Source organism: Vicugna pacos, chromosome X (genome assembly GCF_048564905.1).
Source record: "Vicugna pacos chromosome X, VicPac4, whole genome shotgun sequence".
NCBI lineage: Eukaryota > Metazoa > Chordata > Mammalia > Artiodactyla > Camelidae > Vicugna > Vicugna pacos.
In genome coordinates this window covers 42,339,370-42,361,828 of record NC_133023.1, presented here as the reverse complement: position 1 = coordinate 42,361,828, position 22,459 = coordinate 42,339,370, and the positions used below count along the sequence as shown (strand labels likewise).

The 22,459-nt window shown below is 39.2% G+C and overlaps 1 protein-coding gene and 1 long non-coding RNA gene across 2 annotated transcripts in view; both read right to left on the bottom strand.

The window, feature by feature from the left end:
- LOC116277172 (uncharacterized) overlaps positions 1-22,459 on the bottom strand; it is a 29,631-nt gene that overhangs the window by 1,577 nt on the left and 5,595 nt on the right. Inside the window, exons 3-5 of the long non-coding RNA XR_012067521.1 lie at positions 1,119-4,755; positions 647-740; positions 396-576 (exon numbers count right to left, since the gene is read on the bottom strand). This is a non-coding gene — a long non-coding RNA (uncharacterized lncRNA). The remainder of the gene's footprint in view (positions 1-395; positions 577-646; positions 741-1,118; positions 4,756-22,459) is intronic.
- On the bottom strand, positions 12,314-13,530 carry KANTR (KANTR integral membrane protein). The gene has a single exon (XM_072956305.1). It carries the CDS (start codon positions 13,262-13,264, stop codon positions 13,034-13,036), a length of 231 nt encoding a protein of 76 aa, XP_072812406.1. The 5' UTR covers positions 13,265-13,530; the 3' UTR covers positions 12,314-13,033.

Below are 22,459 nucleotides of genomic sequence, written 5' to 3'. Positions count from 1 at the left end.
TGGCAGCTTTGATGGGAGCTTAGATTTGATTTCTGACTCAGTCCTGCCTCCGCCAGTCTTCCAGTCAGGAGGTGCTGGGTTGTGTGTGTAAGGGAGGCAGAGGCCAGTTGGACCACAGCCCAGGGGGAAAGGCTGGTCTTTTTGTTTGCCCACCTATGGGATTGAGCATGAAAAGACAGTTGGAAAAGACCACCTCAGAGGAGACTGGGGCATGAGAGCTGGGACAGGGGCAGGAAGGACTCAGTGTCAGCACTTCACTACCACTCCCACCCTGAGGCAGTCGGCCTCAAGAAGAAGTGGCCTGAGAAGAGAGGAAGAGATTGCTTATGACTTGTAGCAGCTCCCAGTCTAGAGAACTAGGCCTAGGCCAAGGTCCTCCAGGGTAAGGGACTCACCAGTTTCCAGACAGCCTTTCCCATCTTGGTACCGTCCTGCCCCATTCCTCACGTGATGTGCATCCTATGAGGCCTGCAGGGATGGTGCTAGCCCCCATTCTGTTAAGACCCAGATCAAACGTGACCTCTTCCAGAGAGCCTCCTCTGGTTGCAGATCTGTCCCCCTTTCCCAGACACTCGCCTAAAAAGGAAGGAGTGAGTAGGAGTCCCAGATAAGTGGGAAATGGAAAGAGGATTGGGGAAACACATACCTTTTCACCTCAAAGTCATTTTCTACTGTGGAGACACCATCTTGCTGCTACATCCTCCCAAAGGTTGCCATATCCCTCAGAATAGCTGCTGAGTCTGCAGATGACACGGTGATGGGAAAAGACATCACTTCTACTAAGGACTTTCCCCACCCCTTCCCCCTTGTTACTCCCACTGTTTCTTAGGTGGTACCTAAAACACTTTAGGATTAATGAGTCTGGCTCTCCCACCCTTGCGCTCTGCATACCAGGAGCTCCTGGAGGGAAGGCAAGGCCCAGGCCCGAGTCCTGTCCCTGCTTCCAGTCAGGGGCCTGCACAGTCTGGGCTCAGGAGGGAGATAGGAACAGCAGTTGGAGTCCCGCTCTGTTCCCTTCGCATTGCACAAAGCTCATCGGTAAGGGTGCTATCATGCGGGAGTGGGGTCTGGGGTCTGAGGTCCATAGTTACTGGGGCCGTGAAGTGGTAGACACTGACCATGCTTCCCAGAAGTCCTGAAATTGTCATGATGGGAGAAGAGAGACTGGGTGGCAGAAAGACAAGGTTCCCTGCCCCTGGGGCACTCACATCCCAGGAAAGGGAAGGCAACAGCCTCTTGTGAACCCCCTCTTGGGTGCCAAGCCTCCATTGTGAGGTATTTCACAAAGTCCATGTCATAAACACAGGAAACAGACCCCACGAAGAACAGGTCTAGCTCAGGCAACGTCAGCCTTAGAGCTGGGATTCCCACCAAGTCTCTGTGAACCTACAGCTTGTGCTGCATAAGAGAAGGGGTCCAAAGCAGTTAGCCTGCCCCCAGGAAATAGGTCACAGCCAGGGCTGAGTGTTGCTCTCTGCTGTTGGCAGGTGGGACCTCAGCTGTGCTATAGCCAGATTGGCCTTGGTAGGTAGAAGTCCATATGCTGAACTTGTACATAACCTCCACGCCTGCCTGTGTTGGATATGTATTACTGTGTAAAAATTACTACAAAAACTTAATGGCTTAAAACAACATTTATCTCACAGTTCCTGTAGGTCAGGAATCTGAGCGCAACTTAGCTGGGTTTCTATTTCAAGGTCTCTCACAGGCTGCAACCAAGGTGTCAGCTGGGGCTGCAGTCATCTCAAGGCTCGACTGGGGAAGGATCTGCTTACAAGCTCACTTATGTGGCTTTTGGCAGGATTTAGATCCTTGAGAGCTGTTGGACTGAGGGCCTCAGTTTCTTAACGCCTTTTGGCTGGAGGCCATCCTCAGGTTCCTTAGCATGTGGACCTTTCCATAGGGCAACACACAACATGGCTTCTTGTTTCATCAGAGTGATCAAGTGAAATGAGATGGGGGGGTAGTACGGGGCAAGGGGCAAAAATTGTGCACATGTGAAACAGGAGTCACAGTCTTTATAGCTCATTAGAAGTAAGTCACTAGGTCCAGGCCACACTCACGGGGAGGGGATTACACAAGGATATGAATACCAGGAGGTGGAGATCGTTGGAAGCTATCTTGGAGACTGACTACTATAGTTCGCCCTCTGCTCCCCAGTGATGCATGTCCCTTCCACATGCAAAATACATTCATTTACCCCTTCCCAAGGCCTGTAAATGTCTCATTCTATTACAACGTTGCCTCAAAGTCCAGAATCTCATCTAAAACAGGTACAGGTGTGAAGGAAGCTCCTTCAGTGTATTAAGTACTACATTTTTCCACCTGCAGATCTGTGAAAATTACACAAGTTACCTGTCCCCAACACACCCACATACAATGGTGTAACACGCACCGGATACTGCTACAGACATTTCATTTCAAAAATGGGGCAAGTGGGAGACATTGTGAAATCCAACTGGGCAAATGAAAATTCCTAGATTAGGTTTCAAGGTCTGGGAGTAATTCTCCAAGGCCCTTGGCTCTGTTTTCGAGCTCTTGGTCCCAGCCGCTGTGGCTTTCTTCCTTTTTCATGAAAGGTAGCACATATTTGCAGCTGAGCAGTTTCCTCAGTCGCTTCCTGGCAGTAAAATTTGGGGGGTCCAATGGTTTCTTTTCTTTCATTTTCTCTGTAATCAGCTGCCACTGGGAAATGATTCCAAAAGCAGGGCTTGGTGTGCCTCTGCTGCTGGCAGGCTGAGGCACTCAGCTGTGGCTATAGCCAGACTGGCCTTGGTGACAGTCTATACTGGGGAGCCCATGTGTAAACTCCATGCCTACCACCAGGGCCATTTTGTTCAAGAGTCCATTGGGTAAGGAACTGAGGTTGGCTGACATCCACGGGACAGGACATCTTGTCCATCTGGTTGAGATCTTCCTCCACAGTGAATTCTCTCTGGTGCTCATTTATGTGGGATGTGAGTATCTTCACACTTGTGCCCATCCCAAACGAGACATCCATATGCCTCTTCCCTAGACTCCATACTTGAACAGTATTTCAATCCTGGTCTTCCCAAGTCATCGATCATCTAACCAAATCATTACTAACTACTCATGGATCAGTGGGTATCTATACCTCTGACCATCAATGTGACCAGGCAGTGAAAATTCTCATCGTCCTTCAGAATCAACCCTAAGTGGAGGTATAACACTGCAGCTCACTACTTCCAGCTGGTGCCAGCATATTATGCAAAGCCACCTGTAAACCAAGCTTGACTACTGTGTCTCTTAGTTACCTGGTCACAGGGAATGCCCCATGGGACCTCAGGTGTGAGTGAGAAAGGAATGGCGGTGCAGCCAGTGGGAGTATGAGCCACCTGCTCAGGCGGCTTACTTACTCAATTTGGTGGTGGAGTGCTGCTACACATAGACAACCTCATGGCTCGGTGGGACATTTAATGCATGCTCACCATGGTGGCTCAGCTTATACAGGTCGCATGGTGTCCTATGCTCAGGCATTCATTCACAAAATAGATCTGTTTTTCCATTGTAATCTTTCTCTGCATCTGGGACTCCAATTATCACAATGTAGCTACTTCTAGTTTTAACTTCCATTTCTTTAGTTAAAAAAACATTTATATCTCTTTATTTTTTTCCTATTGATTTCTAGAAGAGGTCCTCAATCTGATCTTTCCACTCACTAATTTGTTCTTCATCTGTAGCACCCCCTTACCCTTTGTGCTATCTACACCATGTGTATTCCAATAATGTGTCCAGGAACCAGGCAAATCACAGAATGGGATTTGTGATCTCCTGGGCCCAGTATGAAAAGGACTCAGGCCAACTCTTCATGTATGACCTGATCCCACTCTGACCGATGGACAATGGTGACAGTCTAGGTCACCGGGGATTAACTTAGAACCAGTATCCACTCTATTCCAAAAAGGTCTGGGTATTTCCCTGTCCCCAAGGCACAATCACATAATTACATTGGCTGCAGGTTCCTGTGGGAAAAGCAAGGAGGGAGAGTTTACCATACACACCTGTGAAAAATGTAGCAAGGTCCTTCTTCAAGTAGACCCTTCCTTTCATTCAAGGGGCTCCAGTCCATGAACTCGGGGAGAGGCTGGGACTCTACATTTTGGGCATTAGATCAAGCCTCCATTTGCTAGACTAGATTTTCTTTGGTTATATAAATTAAGTAGGATCTTTTTATTTCTTGCAAACTATATTTTAATTAAAATTAACTTAATGGTCTTACTTGACTTATATAACCAAATCAAAGTTTATATATCTTGGTTATATAAATCAAGTCCATCTATTTTGGTCTTAGGGCAACTATTTTTAGTTAGCCACCACTACAAATCCCCACAGGTCAAATCATTCTGATTACTGCCATGGCTCTGCTGTCCATTACAGGAATCAGACCCAACTCGTCTCTGAAGGTGACCTATCATCCCCATTGAAATCAGGGGGCCCATCTCTCACCATGACCCCAAATTACAGAAAAAAAAACTGCAATGTTTTTTAAGGAGGCTGGTGCTCACTCGGGTATTAGTTAATGTAAAGTTAGCTTTGGGAAGACAGAAAAAAAAAATCTCCGTGAAATTTAAGACAGTAAAAGTTGACTTCTTGCTCCTGTAAACTTCCAAAACAGGTGTTAATAGCTGGGCTGCCCTCTTCTAAATGGTGATTCAGGGTCCTAGGCACCTTCTGTCTAGACGGTCTGCCATCTTCAAAACATGGTCACCATACTGCCATCTCCATCCCAGCCAACTAGAAGAGGAAAAGACCATGTAGGAGGTTTTAATGAGCTAGGCCTAGATGTAGTGTACATCACTTCTGCTTATATTCCATTAGCTAGAACTCAGACAGTGGTCATATTCAACTGCAAGGGATGCTGGAGAATGTAGTCTGAATTTGTCCCAAAGAGGAAGAGGAAACAGGCTTAATGACCACCTACCTAGTCTCTGTCACATCTCATAATGTATTTCTCAAAGCCTCTGTGAAAGGAGGGTCCATATAATTAGAGGGTGAAGTTAAATGGGTTACACATGTTGAATTGATTCCAACATTCTTATTGCCCTAAATATTTGGAAGGCAGCTATGCTCACCACTATACCACCAATACCATTAACATTTGGGTTTCTCCCTCTACATTATACATCTGGCATCTTAACTTCATTAACATAGGCTACAGTTGAGTCCAGGTTTCAATCAATCAATAGGACGAATCTTAGAACTACTCCTAGGTGCTTCAGCTAACACAGCACATCCAGGAATGCTGATCAGTGCACCCACACTGAAAAGTTTGGCCCTACCAAAACCAGATAAAGACGTCACAAGAAAATTACAGACCAATATCCCTTACGAATACAGACGTAAAAATCCTCAACAAAGTACTAGCAAACCAAATCCAACAGCATATTAAAAGGATTATACACCATGATCAAGTGGGCTTTATCCCAGGGATGCGAGCACAGCTCAATATCAGAAAATTAATCAAGGTTATACATCATATTAAGAGAACAAAGGAAAAAAGAAACCTACATGATCATCTCAATTGATACAGGAAAGGGATTTCAGATGCAGGAAAGGCACAGAACTAATAAATTCAGTATGCTAGGTTGCAAGGTACAAGATCAACACATAAAAATCAGTTATGTTTTAAAAGGAAATTAAGAGACCAATAGTATATAAACAGTATCTAATAGTATCTAAAATACCTAGGAATAAAGTTAACCAAGGAGGTGAGACATGTAGTGACAATTATAAACCACAGCTGAAAGAAATTAAGGGGGACCTAAGTAAATGGGAAGACATCCTGTGTTCATGGATTGGAAGATTTTACATTAAGATGTCAGCACTACCCAAAGCAATCCTAATGATTCAGGACAGTTCCTCTCAAAATTCTAACAGCCTTTTTGCAGAAATGTGGAAATGCCAGTCAGTCCTCAAATTCTTGTGGAATTGCAAGGGATGGTTACCAAGGCTGGGAATTTTCTCAGACTCAGAGAAGGCCCAGGAGAACTTAGAACAAAGACTGAAAGCATTTTTGAGGTGGACAGTCCTACCTCTGAGAGTGTGAATCAACTGGCAGCCGACTTGCCTTCAACAGACTCATGTCCCCAACCTGAGGAGCCATCACACCCTTTAAAGCCTCTCGCTACCTGACAGGTTAGTTCCAAAGAGAAAAGCATCATTACATGCTTAGGGAATCCCTTCCCCTAGACTAACCCTTGCTGTTGCTGCTCCTCCATTTGGTATTGTTCTGCTCCAACAAGGAAACAGCCAACATGGTCACCTCTCAAGGAGGGCCTACCTTTCAACACTGCTTCCTGTTTTCCCACTGAAGAATCCTATCCCATTCTGACTACGTAATGCACTTGATGTCACACACCCTAAAATACCCAGATAACTCCCCCAAATTCCTGACTTCGTGTTTCCTGTGAATGGCTTCTGTTTCTAAGATACTGGGGGAACACACAGGGCAAGATATACTCTGTGCTTTCCTCATTGCACCATAAAGCTCTTCTCCCTTTGAGCCCGTCAGCACAAAAGTAATAACGGTAATAACAGCAAATGCATACAGAGTGCTTACTATCTGCCAGACACTATTTCTAAATAGTAAATAGTAAATAGATATATTTACTCATTTAATACCTTCAATAACCCTATGAAGTAAGTACTATTACCACCCCCATTTTTACAGAAGATTAAACTAAAGAATATAGAGGTGAAATGACTTGCCCAGTTATGACATGGCACACCTAGGATTTGACCCCAGGCAGCTTGGCTCCAGAGTCCACTGCACTGCCATGCTGTCAAGTGACAACTGTGGCACTGACTCATGCCTGCACCCTAGTAGGGCCCCTTCCCCACCCTGGCCCATCTATAGAAACTCTCTCTAGGGCTTCAGAATATGTATGTCTTTGGTATCTGGGATGCCTTTGGCCAAATTTGGTATCAGTGAGAGTTTCTCACTGCCACTGCCACCAAAATATACATATTTGGAAACAAAAACTATGCCAGGAAAAGAACACTTACACTATTATTTAATGTCCTTAGAGCGACAAAAAAAAATTGCACTCATGAAGCAAGATCAGGAAGCTATACAGAGGAACATTCAGAGAACAAGAACAACAACAAAAAACCCTTAGAGCCAAGCAACAATGAAAGAAGGACCTTCAAAGCAGCCAGAGAAAAAGAATTGGGTACCTAGCAAACCTATCTTTCAAGAAGAATAAAGCAAAATAAGGGCATTTACAGATAAATACAGATTCAGACAGTTTCCTGTTAAGAGATTGGCACTAAAGGATCTTCAAAAGTATATATTTCAAGAAAGAAAATCATCCCCAAAAAGTAGGTCTGAGGTATATACAAGGGGAGCAAATAAAACAGTAAACAAATATTTAAACAAATGCTGTCTGCATGAAATAATATTGTCAATGTCCATTTAGTATATATGTTAATATCTTCCTTAGAAAAGAAAGAACTGAAATATTAGACAACCATAACATACAAATTGGGAGACATTCATATTTTATAATGTCCTTATATTGTTTGGGTAGGGGATTATGATAATGTTTAACTCTAGACTTTAGGTTAAATACGTAAGGTAAGTTTTCAAGACTAACCACTAAAAAAATCTCTGGAGGGAACTAATCAAGAAACAAAGAGAAAAGAAAGGCACAAATAAATAATATGAACAACATAAAAGACAAAGCAGCAATTATAAGAGGATATCATTAATCTGAAAACTTAGATGATCTGGACCAACTAATTTATTTATTGGATGAGCCCACTAATAACCTCGACCAGACAAATACAGGACCAAAGGTGCAAAACTCCTGAACCATTTATTAGCAAACCAAATCCAGTTAAAAAAAAAAAGTAAAAAAAGATTTCACAGAAGATGAAAATGTTGGGTTTATTCCAGAAAGGCAGGAATGCTTTAACATTAGAAAGCTCCCATAACAAGGTGGCCCTGCGACTCTAAGGTGGCAGCTCAGTCCTCTTTGTTAGCCTTAGAGGGGGAGGTTAAGTCCCTCGGGGAGGTGGGGTCTCTTGAGAAGGCAGGTCTGTGAAGGTCCCCACCTCGCATATACACCCTGCTAGAATAACACACACAATTAACTCTGCAATTGGTACAGTAGATTCATTTCACAAGTGTTAAAATTAAGGCTAAAAAAGGTTAGGAAACTTGACCAAGGTCCCAACGCTAGTAAGCAGCTGAGCTGCAATTCAAATCCAGGTTGGCCTGGACCTACAGCCCATCTTCTTAACCACCATGCTATTCTCTCTTTAATACTGATAGTAGTAGGTATTCAATAAATGGTAGCCAGGTGCCAGGTACCTTACATGTGCTCTGATACCCACAACCGCTGTCCAAGGTGGCCATTTTACTGATGAAGAAACTGACTCTTAGAGAGGACAGGTGACATGGCTAAGGTCACACAACCAAGACATGGGAGCTCCATACTTTGAAACTGGGCTTACCAGACTCCACAACCAAACTGTCCTTGTTTATTACAGGTAGGAATGAATCCCAGAGGAGTTGAACCCTCACATCTGAGGACAAGACAGGTAGGCCCAGTCCATTCCCTAAAAGATGAAGGCCTTTTATGCCATGGCTGGTATCAGGAGTCAGAAAAATCCCTCTCCACACTGAGATCTCCACACGTGGCACTGAAGGAAACTCCATAACCTCCAGGACAGTGGGAATGACCCCAACCCCAGGGGATGTATAAAGGAAGCAGGTAACATAAGTCCCATCATCTAGATAAGGAAGCCAGAGACACTGGAAGCAGGTATGGACAAGCTCATGGACAGTGCTGTGCAATGCCCAACCAACTTTTCATTATCTTTCCGAAGAATTAACAGATTAGCCTGTCCAGGGAGGTCACAAACTCCTCATGTCAGCGTTTTGGTATGTGCCAGAGTCTCCTAGAATGATCTTGTAGAAAGACAGGTGAACAGTGAACACAGTCAGGTTGGTGCACACCATACTGCTTCCCATCTTTGGGACTTTGCCCATGCTGTCCCCTTTGCCTGGACTGCTCTCCTCTCCCCTTGTTAGCCATCTAGAAGATTCCTCCTCATCTTTTCAGATTCAGTTCACATACCATCTCATCTAAGAAACCTCCCTGTCCCCTGAGCTGGACTGTGTGTTCTTCAGGAGCTCTCACAGTCCCCAGTACCCATCACTGTTACTGCATTGCCCACACTGCTCTGAATTCTGGTTCTGGGTCTGAAAACACATCTTGTTCATCTCTGCGTCCTTAGTGCAGAACAGGAGGCCTGACACATAGTAGGTGGTCAAGTCAACTTTGCTCAACTGAACTTATAACTAGTTGGTTGGTTAAACCTAGGGTGATAATGATTAATGGATGATGTTGGCCTGGAGAGGAGGTCTCTAGGGGCGTGCCACAGGGATCTGTGTGTATTGATGGCATTCTGAGGAAATTGGCAGGTAACATAAAACCAGGGGAGCAGGCCACACCTTAGACAACAAAACTAGTATCCAAATAGTCATGGGCAGACAGAAACACTTCAGTCACACTGGCCCCCAAGGGGAGATTAGGGGAAAAGTCAGGATTAACATATACTGCTCCAGCCTTGACAACGGAAAAACTTTTTTTCTGAGCTGAAACTTACCCCACAGTGGTGTCCACCATTATGACAGCACTTACTATGTGTCAGGCTTTGTACCAGCTTCTGTACCATTCCCTCAACCCCATCCAGATACTACAGAAAAAGTCTAATGGGGGTGATCTGCTTGGTCTGGGGACCAGGACATAATTTCTCACAAGGCAGGAGAAAGGGGGATCCCAGATGGGATCAGAAGGCCTAATGAGAGCTGGAGCTTTGGTTTTCACCAAGTCACAGGCAGGCCTGACAACACAGGCCTGTTGAGGGCTGTTTGAAAAAGAGACAGGTCCACCTTCAGAAGCCCAGGGTATAGAACCAGTCACAAACATGGGGCTTTGTCACCACCCCACCAACTGTGAATCTGCTTCTCAAAAGAACCCGGAAGCTATATTCACTGCTTCTTTACAGCCCCCCACCCTTCTGAACAATGACACCCAAGCTCCATTGCATGGCATGAAAAGGTTTCATGCCTAGCCTAGTTCTCAATGAATCTCTCCCTCTATCTTCCATATTAATTCATTCATTCATTCAGTTTATTCCACAGATATTTATTGAGTGTCTACTAAATAGCACTACGTACTGTTCTTGGCACTGGGAATACAGTAGTGAACAAAACAAGAGTCCCTGCTTTGTGGAGCTTACAGTCTACTGGGGAGAGACAAACACTAATCACAATAAATAAATGTAATATATCAGGTGATCAGTGCTTTTCAGAAAAACACAGGATATAAATTAGGATAAGGGGATAGAAAGTGCTGGTGAATGGGGCTATTTTAGATATGTTGGCCAGGGAATGCTTCTCCAGGGAGGTGACATCTGAACATACTGGAAGTGGGTGGGCAAGTCATCAGAGTATCTGGGAAGAATAGTGTTCCAGACAGTGAGAATAGCAAGTACAAAGGCTCTGAAAAGCGGGGGGATACCTGACATGTTTATGGAACAGCAAGGAGGCTAACAGAGCTGAAGAAGAGTGAGTGATGGGGAGAGAGATAGGACGCAAGGTCAGAGAGGTGGCTGGGACCTGACTGTGTACAGACTTTCAGGTCATGGTGCAGGCTTTGGCTTTTACTCTGAAGGAGCTAGGAGCCATGGGGAAATTTTGAGCAGAGGAGGAACATAAAATCTGATAAGGATTTTAAAAAGAATTTCAGAGAAGAACTAGTAATGGTATTAGAATACTAGGCAAAAGAAAACAAAAAACAGACAACTATTAGGAAAACAAAAAGGCATACAACAAAGGATATGTAATTGGACTGTACTATATGGTTTGGATATGAACAATGTTTACAAGGCCATACTCAGGCAAACAGTGATTACTGGTTGAACGAACTGTATAAAATGTTTAAAGAAATAATAGATGCAACCACAAAGACGAGCAAGCAACAAGAGACTACTAGGGATGATGAGGCAGATTAGAAAGTGAATATATGAAGCTGGAACAAATGAAAAATACAGTTCTTGAAATAAAAACTCATTGGACAGATAAAACAGATCAGATACAGCTGAAGAGAGAATCAATAAGCTGAAAGATATATCTGAAGAAACTACCTAGAATGAAGTGCAGGAAGAGAAGACAGAAAATATCAGTAAGATATTATAAGATATGGAAGACAGAATGAGGAGGTCCAGAATATGACTAATTGAATTCCAAGAGAGAAAATATAGAAAGAATGGAAGAAAGGCAATATTTGAGGAGATAATGGCTGAGAATTTCCCAGAAATTATGAAAAACATGAATCTGGAGGCATGAAGCACATTTCCAAAATAGAATAAAAAAGAAATACATACCTAAACATTGATAGAATGAAACTGCAGAACCCCCGAACATTCCCCTCCCTCTCAACAAAAAAAAAAGAGAGGAAAAAAAAAAGACCTTAAAATTAGCCAGAATATAAAACAAAAACACCTACAGAAACAGCAATAAGATTGTCAGTGGACTTCTAATATTACCTATGACAATCTATCTGTAAAGACTGAGGAAAAATTAAAGACATTACATATAACAAAGACTGGGGGAATTTAACACCAAAAGATATGTGCTAAAAGAGTATCCAAATGTTGTATTCATAATGAAGGAAAATGACCCCAAAATGATAGTCTAAGATGCAAAAATGTATGAATGTAAATCCAAACACACACCATCTATATAAAATAATACTAATGATGGTATATAATTTGTGAGGTTAGAGGGGAAAAAAGGAACAAACTAAAATGCCAAAAAAAAAAAACGTGGTCAAGAGAGGAATGACTAAAGTTGAAGGTTTCTAAGGTTCTTGCATTCTTCAAGAGGAAGGTTAAAATACTGTTTAAAACTCAAGGATAGCAACAGAAAGAATGGGAAAAGAATAGATAGATTCCAAACAACAGGGAAGAAAAAAATTGAATAAGAAAGCAAACAAACAAACTTCAAAACTAAAAACGCAGGCAAAAACAGAGAGAAAAGCAGCATCAAAAAGGTGGTGGTAGGAAATAAAAACAAAAAAGTATGATGGTAGAAACAAGTCCAAGTATATCACAATAAGTGTAAACAGACTAAACTTGCCCATTGAAAGACAAAGATCATTAGATTAGATTTTTTTAAAGGTCCAGCTATATGCCATTCCCAAGAGATATAATTAAAGCACAAAGGCATGAAAATGTTGAAAAGTAAAAGGATGGAAAATTATACACCACACAAATCCTAACAAGAAGAAAAGTTTGTGTTGCTATATTAATGCAAGATAAAATAGATGTCAAGGAAAAATGCATTATGGGGACTACAAAGGGTCATTACATGTTCACCAGGAATATATAACAATTCTTAATTTGAATATTCCTCATAAAATACCCTTGAAATATGTAAAGAAAAAAACTACAAGGAGAAATAGACAAATCCACCATCATAATTGAATAGTAACACACCTTACAATTGTTGGCATATTATAACCCCCCAAAAATCAGTATAGATATAGAAAATGTGAACAATACAATTAACAAACTTGATAATAGACATATGTGGAACTCTATATTCAACAATCAGAGAACATACATTCTTATAAAGCACATAGGAAACATTAAAAAATATTGATCACATACTAAGCAATAAAACAAGTCTCAATAAATTTCAGAGTTTTTACCACACAGATCACATCCTCTGACCATAATGCAATTAAGATAGATTTCAATAACAAAGAGATAAATTTTAAAGTCTCCAAACATTTAGAAACACACTTCTATATAACTCGCAGGTCAAAGAAGTAACCATGATGGAAATGCTTAAGTACTTGAACAGAACAATAATGAAATATGATATGTGTGAACTTGAAGAAAAGCAGTAGTTAGAGGGAAAGTTATGTCCTTAAATGCACAAATTAGAAAACAAGAAAGACTGAAAATTAATGAGCTCTGTGTCCAATTTAAGAAATTAGAAAAAGAACAACAGAATAAATCCAAAAAATGTGGAAGGAAGGAGATCAAAAAAGATAAGAGCAGAAATTAAAGAAATAGAAAACAAAGACACAATAGAGAGGAGCAACAGAGCCAGAAGTTGGTTCTTTGAAAAAACTAATAAAATAGACAAACCTCTGCTGAGATTGATCAAGAAAAAAAGTGAGAAGGCACAAATAACCAATATAAGCAATGAAAAAGGAGACATAACTGCAGACTGTATACAGCAGAGAATAAAAAAATACGGGAACTTTATGCCAAAAAATTTGAGAAGGCAGATAAAATGGACCTATCAATTCCTAGAAAACTCTATTACCAAAACTGACTCAAGAAGAAAATGAAATCCTGACTTGTCCTCTACTAAAGGAATTGAAGCAGTACTTAAAATTCTTCCTACCAAAAAACAAACAAAAAACAGCAGGAGGCAGAAGTTTACAGTTGATATGCGGATTACAGGTAGGTGAAGAGACAGTAATCCCCTTAGCCCTGGAAGTGTCCACGCAAGACCTAAGGCAGTAGAGACCCTAGGCAGGCCACCTCTCTCTATGGGCAGCCTCCCGTGGAGATCCTTAGAGGGTGACTCTTAATGAGATGGGATCTGACAAATCTCTCTACAGTCCCTGCAGGCGGTGAGCATGAATGAGTAACATCCAGCACTCAGTTACTGCTCTGCGGTAAAAGTGCTAAGCAGGGCCAAGGAGGAGTTCTATCATTTGGAAAGCCTCTTCAGTAGCCAGCTTCTGTAGTCTTCTGCTCACTGAGGACAAGGGGCCTGTGGAGCTGCTGGAGAGTCTGTGTTCCAGTTGCCAAGAAACACCACATACGACACAAGCTGTAACTGGCTGGGGTAGGATTGGGTGAAGGGAGGCCAAGCAGGGGCCTCTGGAGAGCGTAGCTCCAGGTAGAAGCCCTGAAATTCTGTCTTCACGAATATCAGATACTTCTATCCGTTTGCAGCTGATGAGCCCTTTTAATGGTGTCCAAGCTAGCTGCAGGGTGATGGTTCTAACAATGATGCATGTTCTGCAAATAAGAGCTTCATCATTATTTTGAAATAGTTAATATGAACGAGTTCAATTGGATTTGAAATCTAATCACATTATCACAAGAAATTTTAACACATATTTGTCGGTGAAACACAAAGAAAAGCTGTTAGATGTAATTTCATGTGTTAAACATTTTGAACAATTTATAAATTGGTTTTTAAATACTTTATCACCTAATTGTACAAAGAAAGTTTTTTTGTTTTGTTTTGTTTTGTTTTGTTTTTTTACTGATGGTGACTGTTAAGAATTTGAAGAACACATCATTAGAAAGTCTTGATCAGGATTTGCATGTAGCCATTTCAAGCATAAAACTTGATATAAAACATGTTATGGAAGCAGATTTCAAGTTTCTCATTTAAAATTCTGAAAATATTTTATTTAGAAGTTTAATATTAATTTAATATTAAAAAGGAAAATATCAGGCCAAAGTGGTTTTACAGGAGAATTCTACCAAACAGATCATTCCAAAGTTATAGAGCATCTTCTAAAATATTATAAATGAGGTAACACTGACATTCTATGATACCAGAACTTCATGCCAAAAGCAAATAAGGACAGCATGAGGAAGGAAAATTAAAGGCCAATTTTACTCATGGACAAAGACACAGAAATCCTAGACAAAATATTAACAAACTGATTCTAGTACTGTATAAAAAGGGAAAGATCATGATCAATTTGTGTTTGTGCCAGAAATGCAAAGGTGGTCTAACATGAGGAAAATCTCTAATCATTTACCACATTATCAGATTACTGGAGGAAAAAACCATAATCATCCTAAGAAACAGAAAATGTATTTGTAAAATTTAACATCCTTTCATGATTTAAAAACAATGATAAAAACTTCTCGGCATTAAAGAACAGTAACAAAAACTTCTTAGCATAGAGGAACAGGATGGAACTTGCTTAATCTGATAAAACCTATAGAAATCTACAGCAAATATCATTCTTAGGGAAATGTTAGTGGCATTTCCTTGAAGATATCCAACAACACAAGGGTGTCCACTGCCACCTTTTCTATTCAACATTGTATTGGAGGTCCAGGCCATCACAGTAACACAAGAAAAATAAATTAGAAGCATAATGATTGGAAAGAAAAAAAATGAAACTGTCATTATTTAAACCTGATACAGATGTCAACAAAGAAAACAAAGAATATACAGACAACTTAAAAGGAACCAGGGCTCCTTGAGAAATGGTTGATTCTGGGGTTGGGGCAGGAAGATAAAAGATGAGTAAGAAGCATCTTGTCCTGCTAGCAAGTAAGGACGTACTCAAAACACAAAAGGATGGGGCCAGGTCAAAGGGTGACAGAAGCCAACCTAAAAGAGCTCCCAGTGGCCAAAGCTGGAACAATCTGAGCCACAAGACAAATAACATTATTGGATTTATAACTCAAATTATTAAATAAATATGCATGAGTTCATACTGATATAAACAAGTAACTGAATAAATAAGTAAAAAAATAGAGAAGAAACAAATCTTTTTTTTAACAGAAGAATCCCAAATAACATATGTAAATATACCCCCTTCCAGAGGTAGAGCTTAATTCCTCTCCTCCTTGAGGGTGGGCTGGATTCTTCCAAAGAACAGAGAATGAAAAGGGAAACACAGCAACTTTACAGTGGAGAAACCTGACAAACACCACCTTAACTAAGCGGGGAAGGTCAACATCACCAGGGGTGTCATAGGGATATCACATACCCCGATACGATGTGATGAAAAGGGCACTTCTACTCTGTGGCATTCTTTCCAAAAACAACCCCAGTCTAATTAGGAGGAAAACTTCAGACAAATCCAAATTGACGGACGTTCTATAGGACATCTCAAAACTGTTAAGGTTATTAAAAAAACAAGGAAAGACTGAGAAACTGTCATAGACCAGAGGACACTAAAGAGACATGACAACTCAAATGCAGTGTGATATTTGGAATTGGATCCTAGAACAGAAAAAGTACATTTGTGGGAAAATGGATAAATCCATATAAAGTCTGAAGTTTAGTTAATAGTAATATACCAATGTTGTTTTCTTGGTTTTGACAAAAATACCACAGTGAAGTGTATATGGGAACTTTCCCCACTACCTCTTTATTTTTCTATAACTAAAATTACTCTAAAATTAAAAGTTTGCTTAAAGATAATAAAAGTTCAGCAAGGTGAATAGCTATAATACCAACATAAAAATCAACTTCATTTCTATATACCTGCAAAAGAGATAAAACACATTAAATAACAAGATCTCATTCATAATAGCAATAAAAGCTGTAAGTACCAAGGAATAAATCTAACACAAGATATGCAAGACCTTATACAGAAAATTATAAAGCTCTACCAAAAGATATTCGAGAATTTATTTTAAATGAAAGGATATATCATGTTTATAGCTGGGAAGACTCAACATCATAAATATATCAATTCTCTTCAAACTCTTCTATAGATTTATTGCAATTCCAATATTTTTGTAGAAAATGACAAGCTAATTCTGAAATGTGTTAGAAATAACAAGGGGCCAAGAATATATGCTACTCTTGAAGAAAAATAAGATGGGAAGATTTTGATCTATCAAATATCAAGATTCTTTATGAAGCTAAAGTAATTAAGATAGTGCGGTACTGGTTCAGTGGCAAAAGTCGGCCAATAGCAGAGATCCCAGAAACAGACCTATACAGATATGAAACTTTGATGTATGACAGAACTGGTCAGATCAGTAGGCTATCCATGTGGAAAGTAACACACCTGGCGTGATCACTACTTTATAACTTATACCACACAAAAATCAATTCCAGTTGGAGTAAGGACTTAAAAGTGAAAGGTAAACCTTTAAACTTTTATTAGAAAAAAATAAAGACTATCTTTATGACCATAGGTTAGGGAAGACAACACACAAAAAGTGCTGGCTAGAGAGAAAAAAATGAATTAATTGACCGACTCAATTAAAATTAGGAATTTCCACTCATGCAAAGACACCATAAAGAAAAAAAAAAGCCACAAACTGAGAGAAGATATTCAACACATGTGACTGACAAATGATGAGTATCCAACTAATTAAATAACTTCTGCAAATCAATTAAAAATGATTAAAATACCGATTTTAAAATGGGCAAAAGATATTAACAGTCATTGCACAGAAGAGACATGTGTGGCTCATAAACAAGAAAAGATGCTCAACCACATCAGTAATTTGAAAAATGCTAATTAAGTCCACAATGACTCAGTATAATGACAAAAGTTAAAGAGCAGGACAATACCAAGTATTGACAGGGTAGGAATCTATGGGACCCCTCATCAACTGCTGAAAGGTATGCAAATCAGTACCAACAGTTTAAAATACATTTTGGCATAATCCCGTCAACCTGAATGTTTACATGTCCTATCAACCAGCAATTCCATTCCTAGGTGTATACCTTAGAAAAATGGGTGTGCATGTGTCCCAGGAGACATGTACAAGAATGTTCATAACAGCACTTTTTATAAGAGCTAAAAGCTGGAAATGACCGAAATGTCCCTCAACAGGTAAACAGATGAATAATTTGTTTTATGGTTGGCCAACAAAATATTATACAGCACTGAGAATGAACAAGCTACAGGTACATGCGAAACATAGGTGAATCTTGGAAACACAACATTAAGTGAAAAAAAAAAATAAGCCACAGAAGACCACATACAGTATGATACTATTTTTTACAGCCAAGCCAAATACACAATGTATTGGTTAAGCATCTCCACAAATATGAAAAAAAGATATTAAAAGGAGCAATGGAATAACACAAGACTTAGGAGAGTGGTCATTTCTGGCAGGGAGGTGAGGAGTGGGACAGAAAATGACACAGGGATAGATGCCATCGTTAATGTTCTTGGGTAAGGTTGTGAGTTCTCGGGTTTCATTATCATTATTATCTTTATAATTCATGCACATAAAGTATATATTATTTTATTGTATGTCTAATATATTTTATATGAACAAACAGGGAATGGGAGAAGAGTAGGAAGAAGTGAGGAATGACAACAGTTTTGAAGAGTTTTGTTGTCAGGGGAATAAATAAAGTCATATTTGCAAGGGGATGTGGGATGAAGAGAGTTTCAAATTTTTAAAGGTGGGAGCAACAGGAAATAGATGGGATAGCCAAGTGAGGACTTTGGTGAACCAGCTATCCCTTTAAAACAATGAAAATGTGGGCAACCCAACTAAAATCAACCCAGTTCAAAACTCTGATGATTAACACAGGCATAGAGTGAAGTGAAAATCATTGATCCAAGAGAAAACATCAAGTCTTGCAAGGCAGCGGGTTCTGTGACTCTTTTTGTGTGTGGCATTTTAACTTGTGGCTATTCTCATTCTCCTTCCCTCTCCAGCTTAGTGGTTTAGTAGCCAAAAGCTGACTAAATTCCAGAAAACAGAGAGATGGTTTGGCTGGGAAATTAAAAGGAAATCCTGGAGAATGAGACAACTATAGGGAACCTTGAAAAGCTCTGATATATCCCTGGGAACCTAAAGGGCTGTGCACAGGGTTATATGCGTGCCCAAGAAAGAGCTGGAAAAGGAGAGGGCCCAGGTCACTATTCCTGGCTGACTGTGAGGCCCTGTGCAAGCCAAAAGGGAAAGCTAAGGCTGCCTTGCAAACTGGGCTGAAGTCTAAAGGCATGCCTTCTCACACAGATCCTCTTGGCAGAGGGTGGAAGACAAGGAATTTAAGGCAATCTGACCAATCACTGGCTGACCACCAAATTATACTTACCAAGTGTGACCCTTAGAAATCCAGGCTTAAAATAAAAACAAGATCTTTTCTTTTTTTGAAAGAAAGCTAGCAGAGAACTCAGAGGCCACATAATGCAGGGAATATAGAATCGACAGAATTAGTCAAGAAAAGTTACTAAACAAATAAATGACAAGAAAAATAACAGTAACAACAACCACACAACACACACACACACACACACACACACACACACACAACCAGAACAACAAACCTTGAGAGTGGAAGAGTTTGATACTAGAGTTGTTAAGAGTATCTAAAATGTCCAATTTTTGACAGAAAGTTATGAAACATAGAAAGTAACAGTAAAGTATGCTACATATACAGGGGAAAAAATCAGCCGAAAGACCATTTCTCTGAAAGGGCCAACGTTTGAGACTTAAAAGATAAAGGCTTTAAATTAGCTATTATAAATATTTTCAAAGAACTAAAGGAAACCACATCTAAAGAATTAAAGGAAAGTTATGAGAACAATGTCTTGCCAAATAGAGAATATCAATAAAGAGCTAGAAATCATTTAAAGAAAAATCAAATAGAAAATCTAAATGAACTTATCTACAAAACAGAAACAGACTCTCAGACATAGTAAACTATCTTATGGTTCCTGGGGAAAGGGGGTGGGAAGGGATAAATCTGGGAGTTTGAGATTTGCAAATGTTAACCACTATATACAAAAATAGATAAAAAAACAAATTTCTTCTGTATAGCACAGGGAACTATATTCAATATCTTGTAATAACTTTAATGAAAAAGAATATGAAAACAAATATATGTATATGTAAGCATGACTGGGACATTGTGTTGTACACCAGAAATTGACACATTATAACTGACTATACTTCAATAAGTAAAAATAAATAAATAAATAGCAAAAGATACAAATAAAAAAAAAAGAAAATCTAGAGTTGAAAGTTATAATAACTGAAATGAAAAATTCACTTAGAGGGGCTCAACAATACATCTGAGCTGGCAGAAGAGTGAAAGGGTAAATTTAATGATAGGTCAAATAGAGATTATCCATTCTAAAAAGCAGAAAGAAAAAAGGAGTGAAAAAAAAAAAAAGCCTACAGCCCTGCGGGACGCCATCAAGTATAGCAACACATACATAACAGGAGTCTCAGAAGAACAAGAGGATGAGAAAGGGACCAAAACATCACAAATTTGATGAAAACCATTAATCTATACATTCAAGAAGCTCAAGTAGAGTAAACTTGAAGAGATCCACACCCAGACACATAGTGAAACTGATGAAAGCCAAAGACAATATCTTGACTGCAGCAAGAGAAAAATGATTTATTGCATATAAGGAAGACTAACAGCTGATTTATTATCAGAAACCACAGAGGCCAGAAGACAATGTGATGACATCTCCCAAAATGTTGAAAGTAAAAGATGGAGAATTCTTCATCTAGCTAAATTGTCCTTCAGACATGAAAGAGAAGTTAAAATAAATAAAAACTGAAAAAATCTGTTGTTATTAGACCTATCCTACAAGACCCTAATTTTAAGCTGAAATTAAAGAACACTAAATGGTAACTTGAAGGTAACTATATACGTATTATGAAAGTATTTTTGTTTGTTTATTCTCCTATCTGTCTTAAAAGACAACTACATAAAGCAATAATAATAAAACTGTGTTGGCAGGCTTATAATGTATAAAGAGGTAATTTGTATGATAATAATATTATGAAGGGGGGGAGAGGGAACAGAGGCATACTAGATCAAAGTTTTTATATACTATTGAAATTAAGTTAGAATTAATCCAAAGTAGATTGTTTCAAGTTAAGATGTTAGTTGTCATCCCCAGGGCAACCACTAAGAACTTAACTCAAAAATATATAATTAACAAGGAAATTAAAGAATTATAGTAGAAAGCATCAACTTGATACGTAAAAAGAGAGGAACTGAAGAACTAAGGGACAGTAAAGACATAAGACATACACAAAGAAAATACCAATCTCTCACAAAGCCTTTCCAAAAACTAGAGGAAACATTTCCCCATTCATTTTATGCAGCCAGTATTACCCTGATACCAAACTCAGACAGAGATATCACAAGAAAACTACAGACCCTTATGAATATCGATGTAAAAATCCTCAACAAAATACTAGCAAACCAAGTCCAGCAACATATAAAAAGTATTATATAACATGACCAATTAGGATTTATTTCAGGAATGCAAGGTTTATGAAAATTAATCAGTGTAATATACCATATTAATAGAACAAATATAAACTCTACATGATCATCTCAGTAGATGCAGACAAAGCATTTGACAAAATCCAACACTCATTCATGACAAAAACACTCAGAGAACTAGGAGAAGTAAACTTCCTTAATTTGATAAAGGCTATCTATCTAAAACCCACAGCTAACACCACACTTAATGGAGAAAAACTCAATACTTTCCCCCTAAGATCAGGAAAAAGACAAGGATGTCTGCTCTTCTTGCTTTCAGTCAACATTGTAGGTCTAGCCAGAGCAACTGGTCAAGAAAAACAAATAAAAGGCATCCAGGTTGAAAAACAAAAGTAAAACTATCTCTATTTGTAGATGACATGATCTTATATATAGCAAATCCTAAGGGATCCACTAAAAACTATTTGAACTAAAAAACAAGTTCAGCAATGTGACAGGATAGGAGTTCAATGAACAGAAATCAGTTGTATTTCTATGCACTAGCATTGACAGTCAGCAAGTGAAATTAAGAAAACAGTCCCATCTATAATAGCAGCAAAAAGAATAAAATACTTGGGAATAAATTTAACAAAAGAAGTGCAAGACTTGTATGCTGAAAACTATAAAACACTTCTGAAAAAAATCAAATAAGGTCTAAATGGAAAAACTTCTCATGTCCATGGATCACATGGCTTAATATTGTTAAATGGCAATACTTCCCAAATGGATACATAGATTCAACACAATCCCTTAGAAAAATTTCAGCTGATTTTCTGCAGAAGTTGACAAGATGAGCCTAAAATTCATATGGAAATGCAAAGGACTTAGAATAGCCAAAGCAATCTTGAAAAAGAAGAACAAAGTTGGAGGACTCACATTTCCTGATTTCAAAATTTACTACACAGCTAATGTAATCAAGACAGTGTGGTCTGGCACAGTGACAAACATATAGATCAATGGAATAGAATTGAGAGTCCAAAAATTAATCTTTACATTTATGATTTACAGTCAACTTACTTTTCACTAGGTCGTCAAGACAATTCAATGAGAGAAGGAATACTCTTCAACAAAAGGTGTTGGGACAACGAGATATCCACAAGGAAGAATGACATTTGGACCCCTACCTCATACCATGTACAAAAATTACTCAAAATGGAGCCTCAACCTAAATTTAAGAGCTAAAATCATACAATTCCTGGAAGAAAACAAAGGGAAAAATGTTTGTGACTTTGGATTATGGAATGGATTCTTGGATACGACACAAAAAGTTCAAGTTACAAGAGAAACAGATCAATTGAACTTCATCAAAATTAAAAACTTTTGTGCATCAAAGGACACCATCAAGAAAGTGAAAAAACAACCTACAGGATGGGAGAAAAATTTGCAATTCATGTATCTGACAAGAGGCTTGTATTTAAAATATATAAA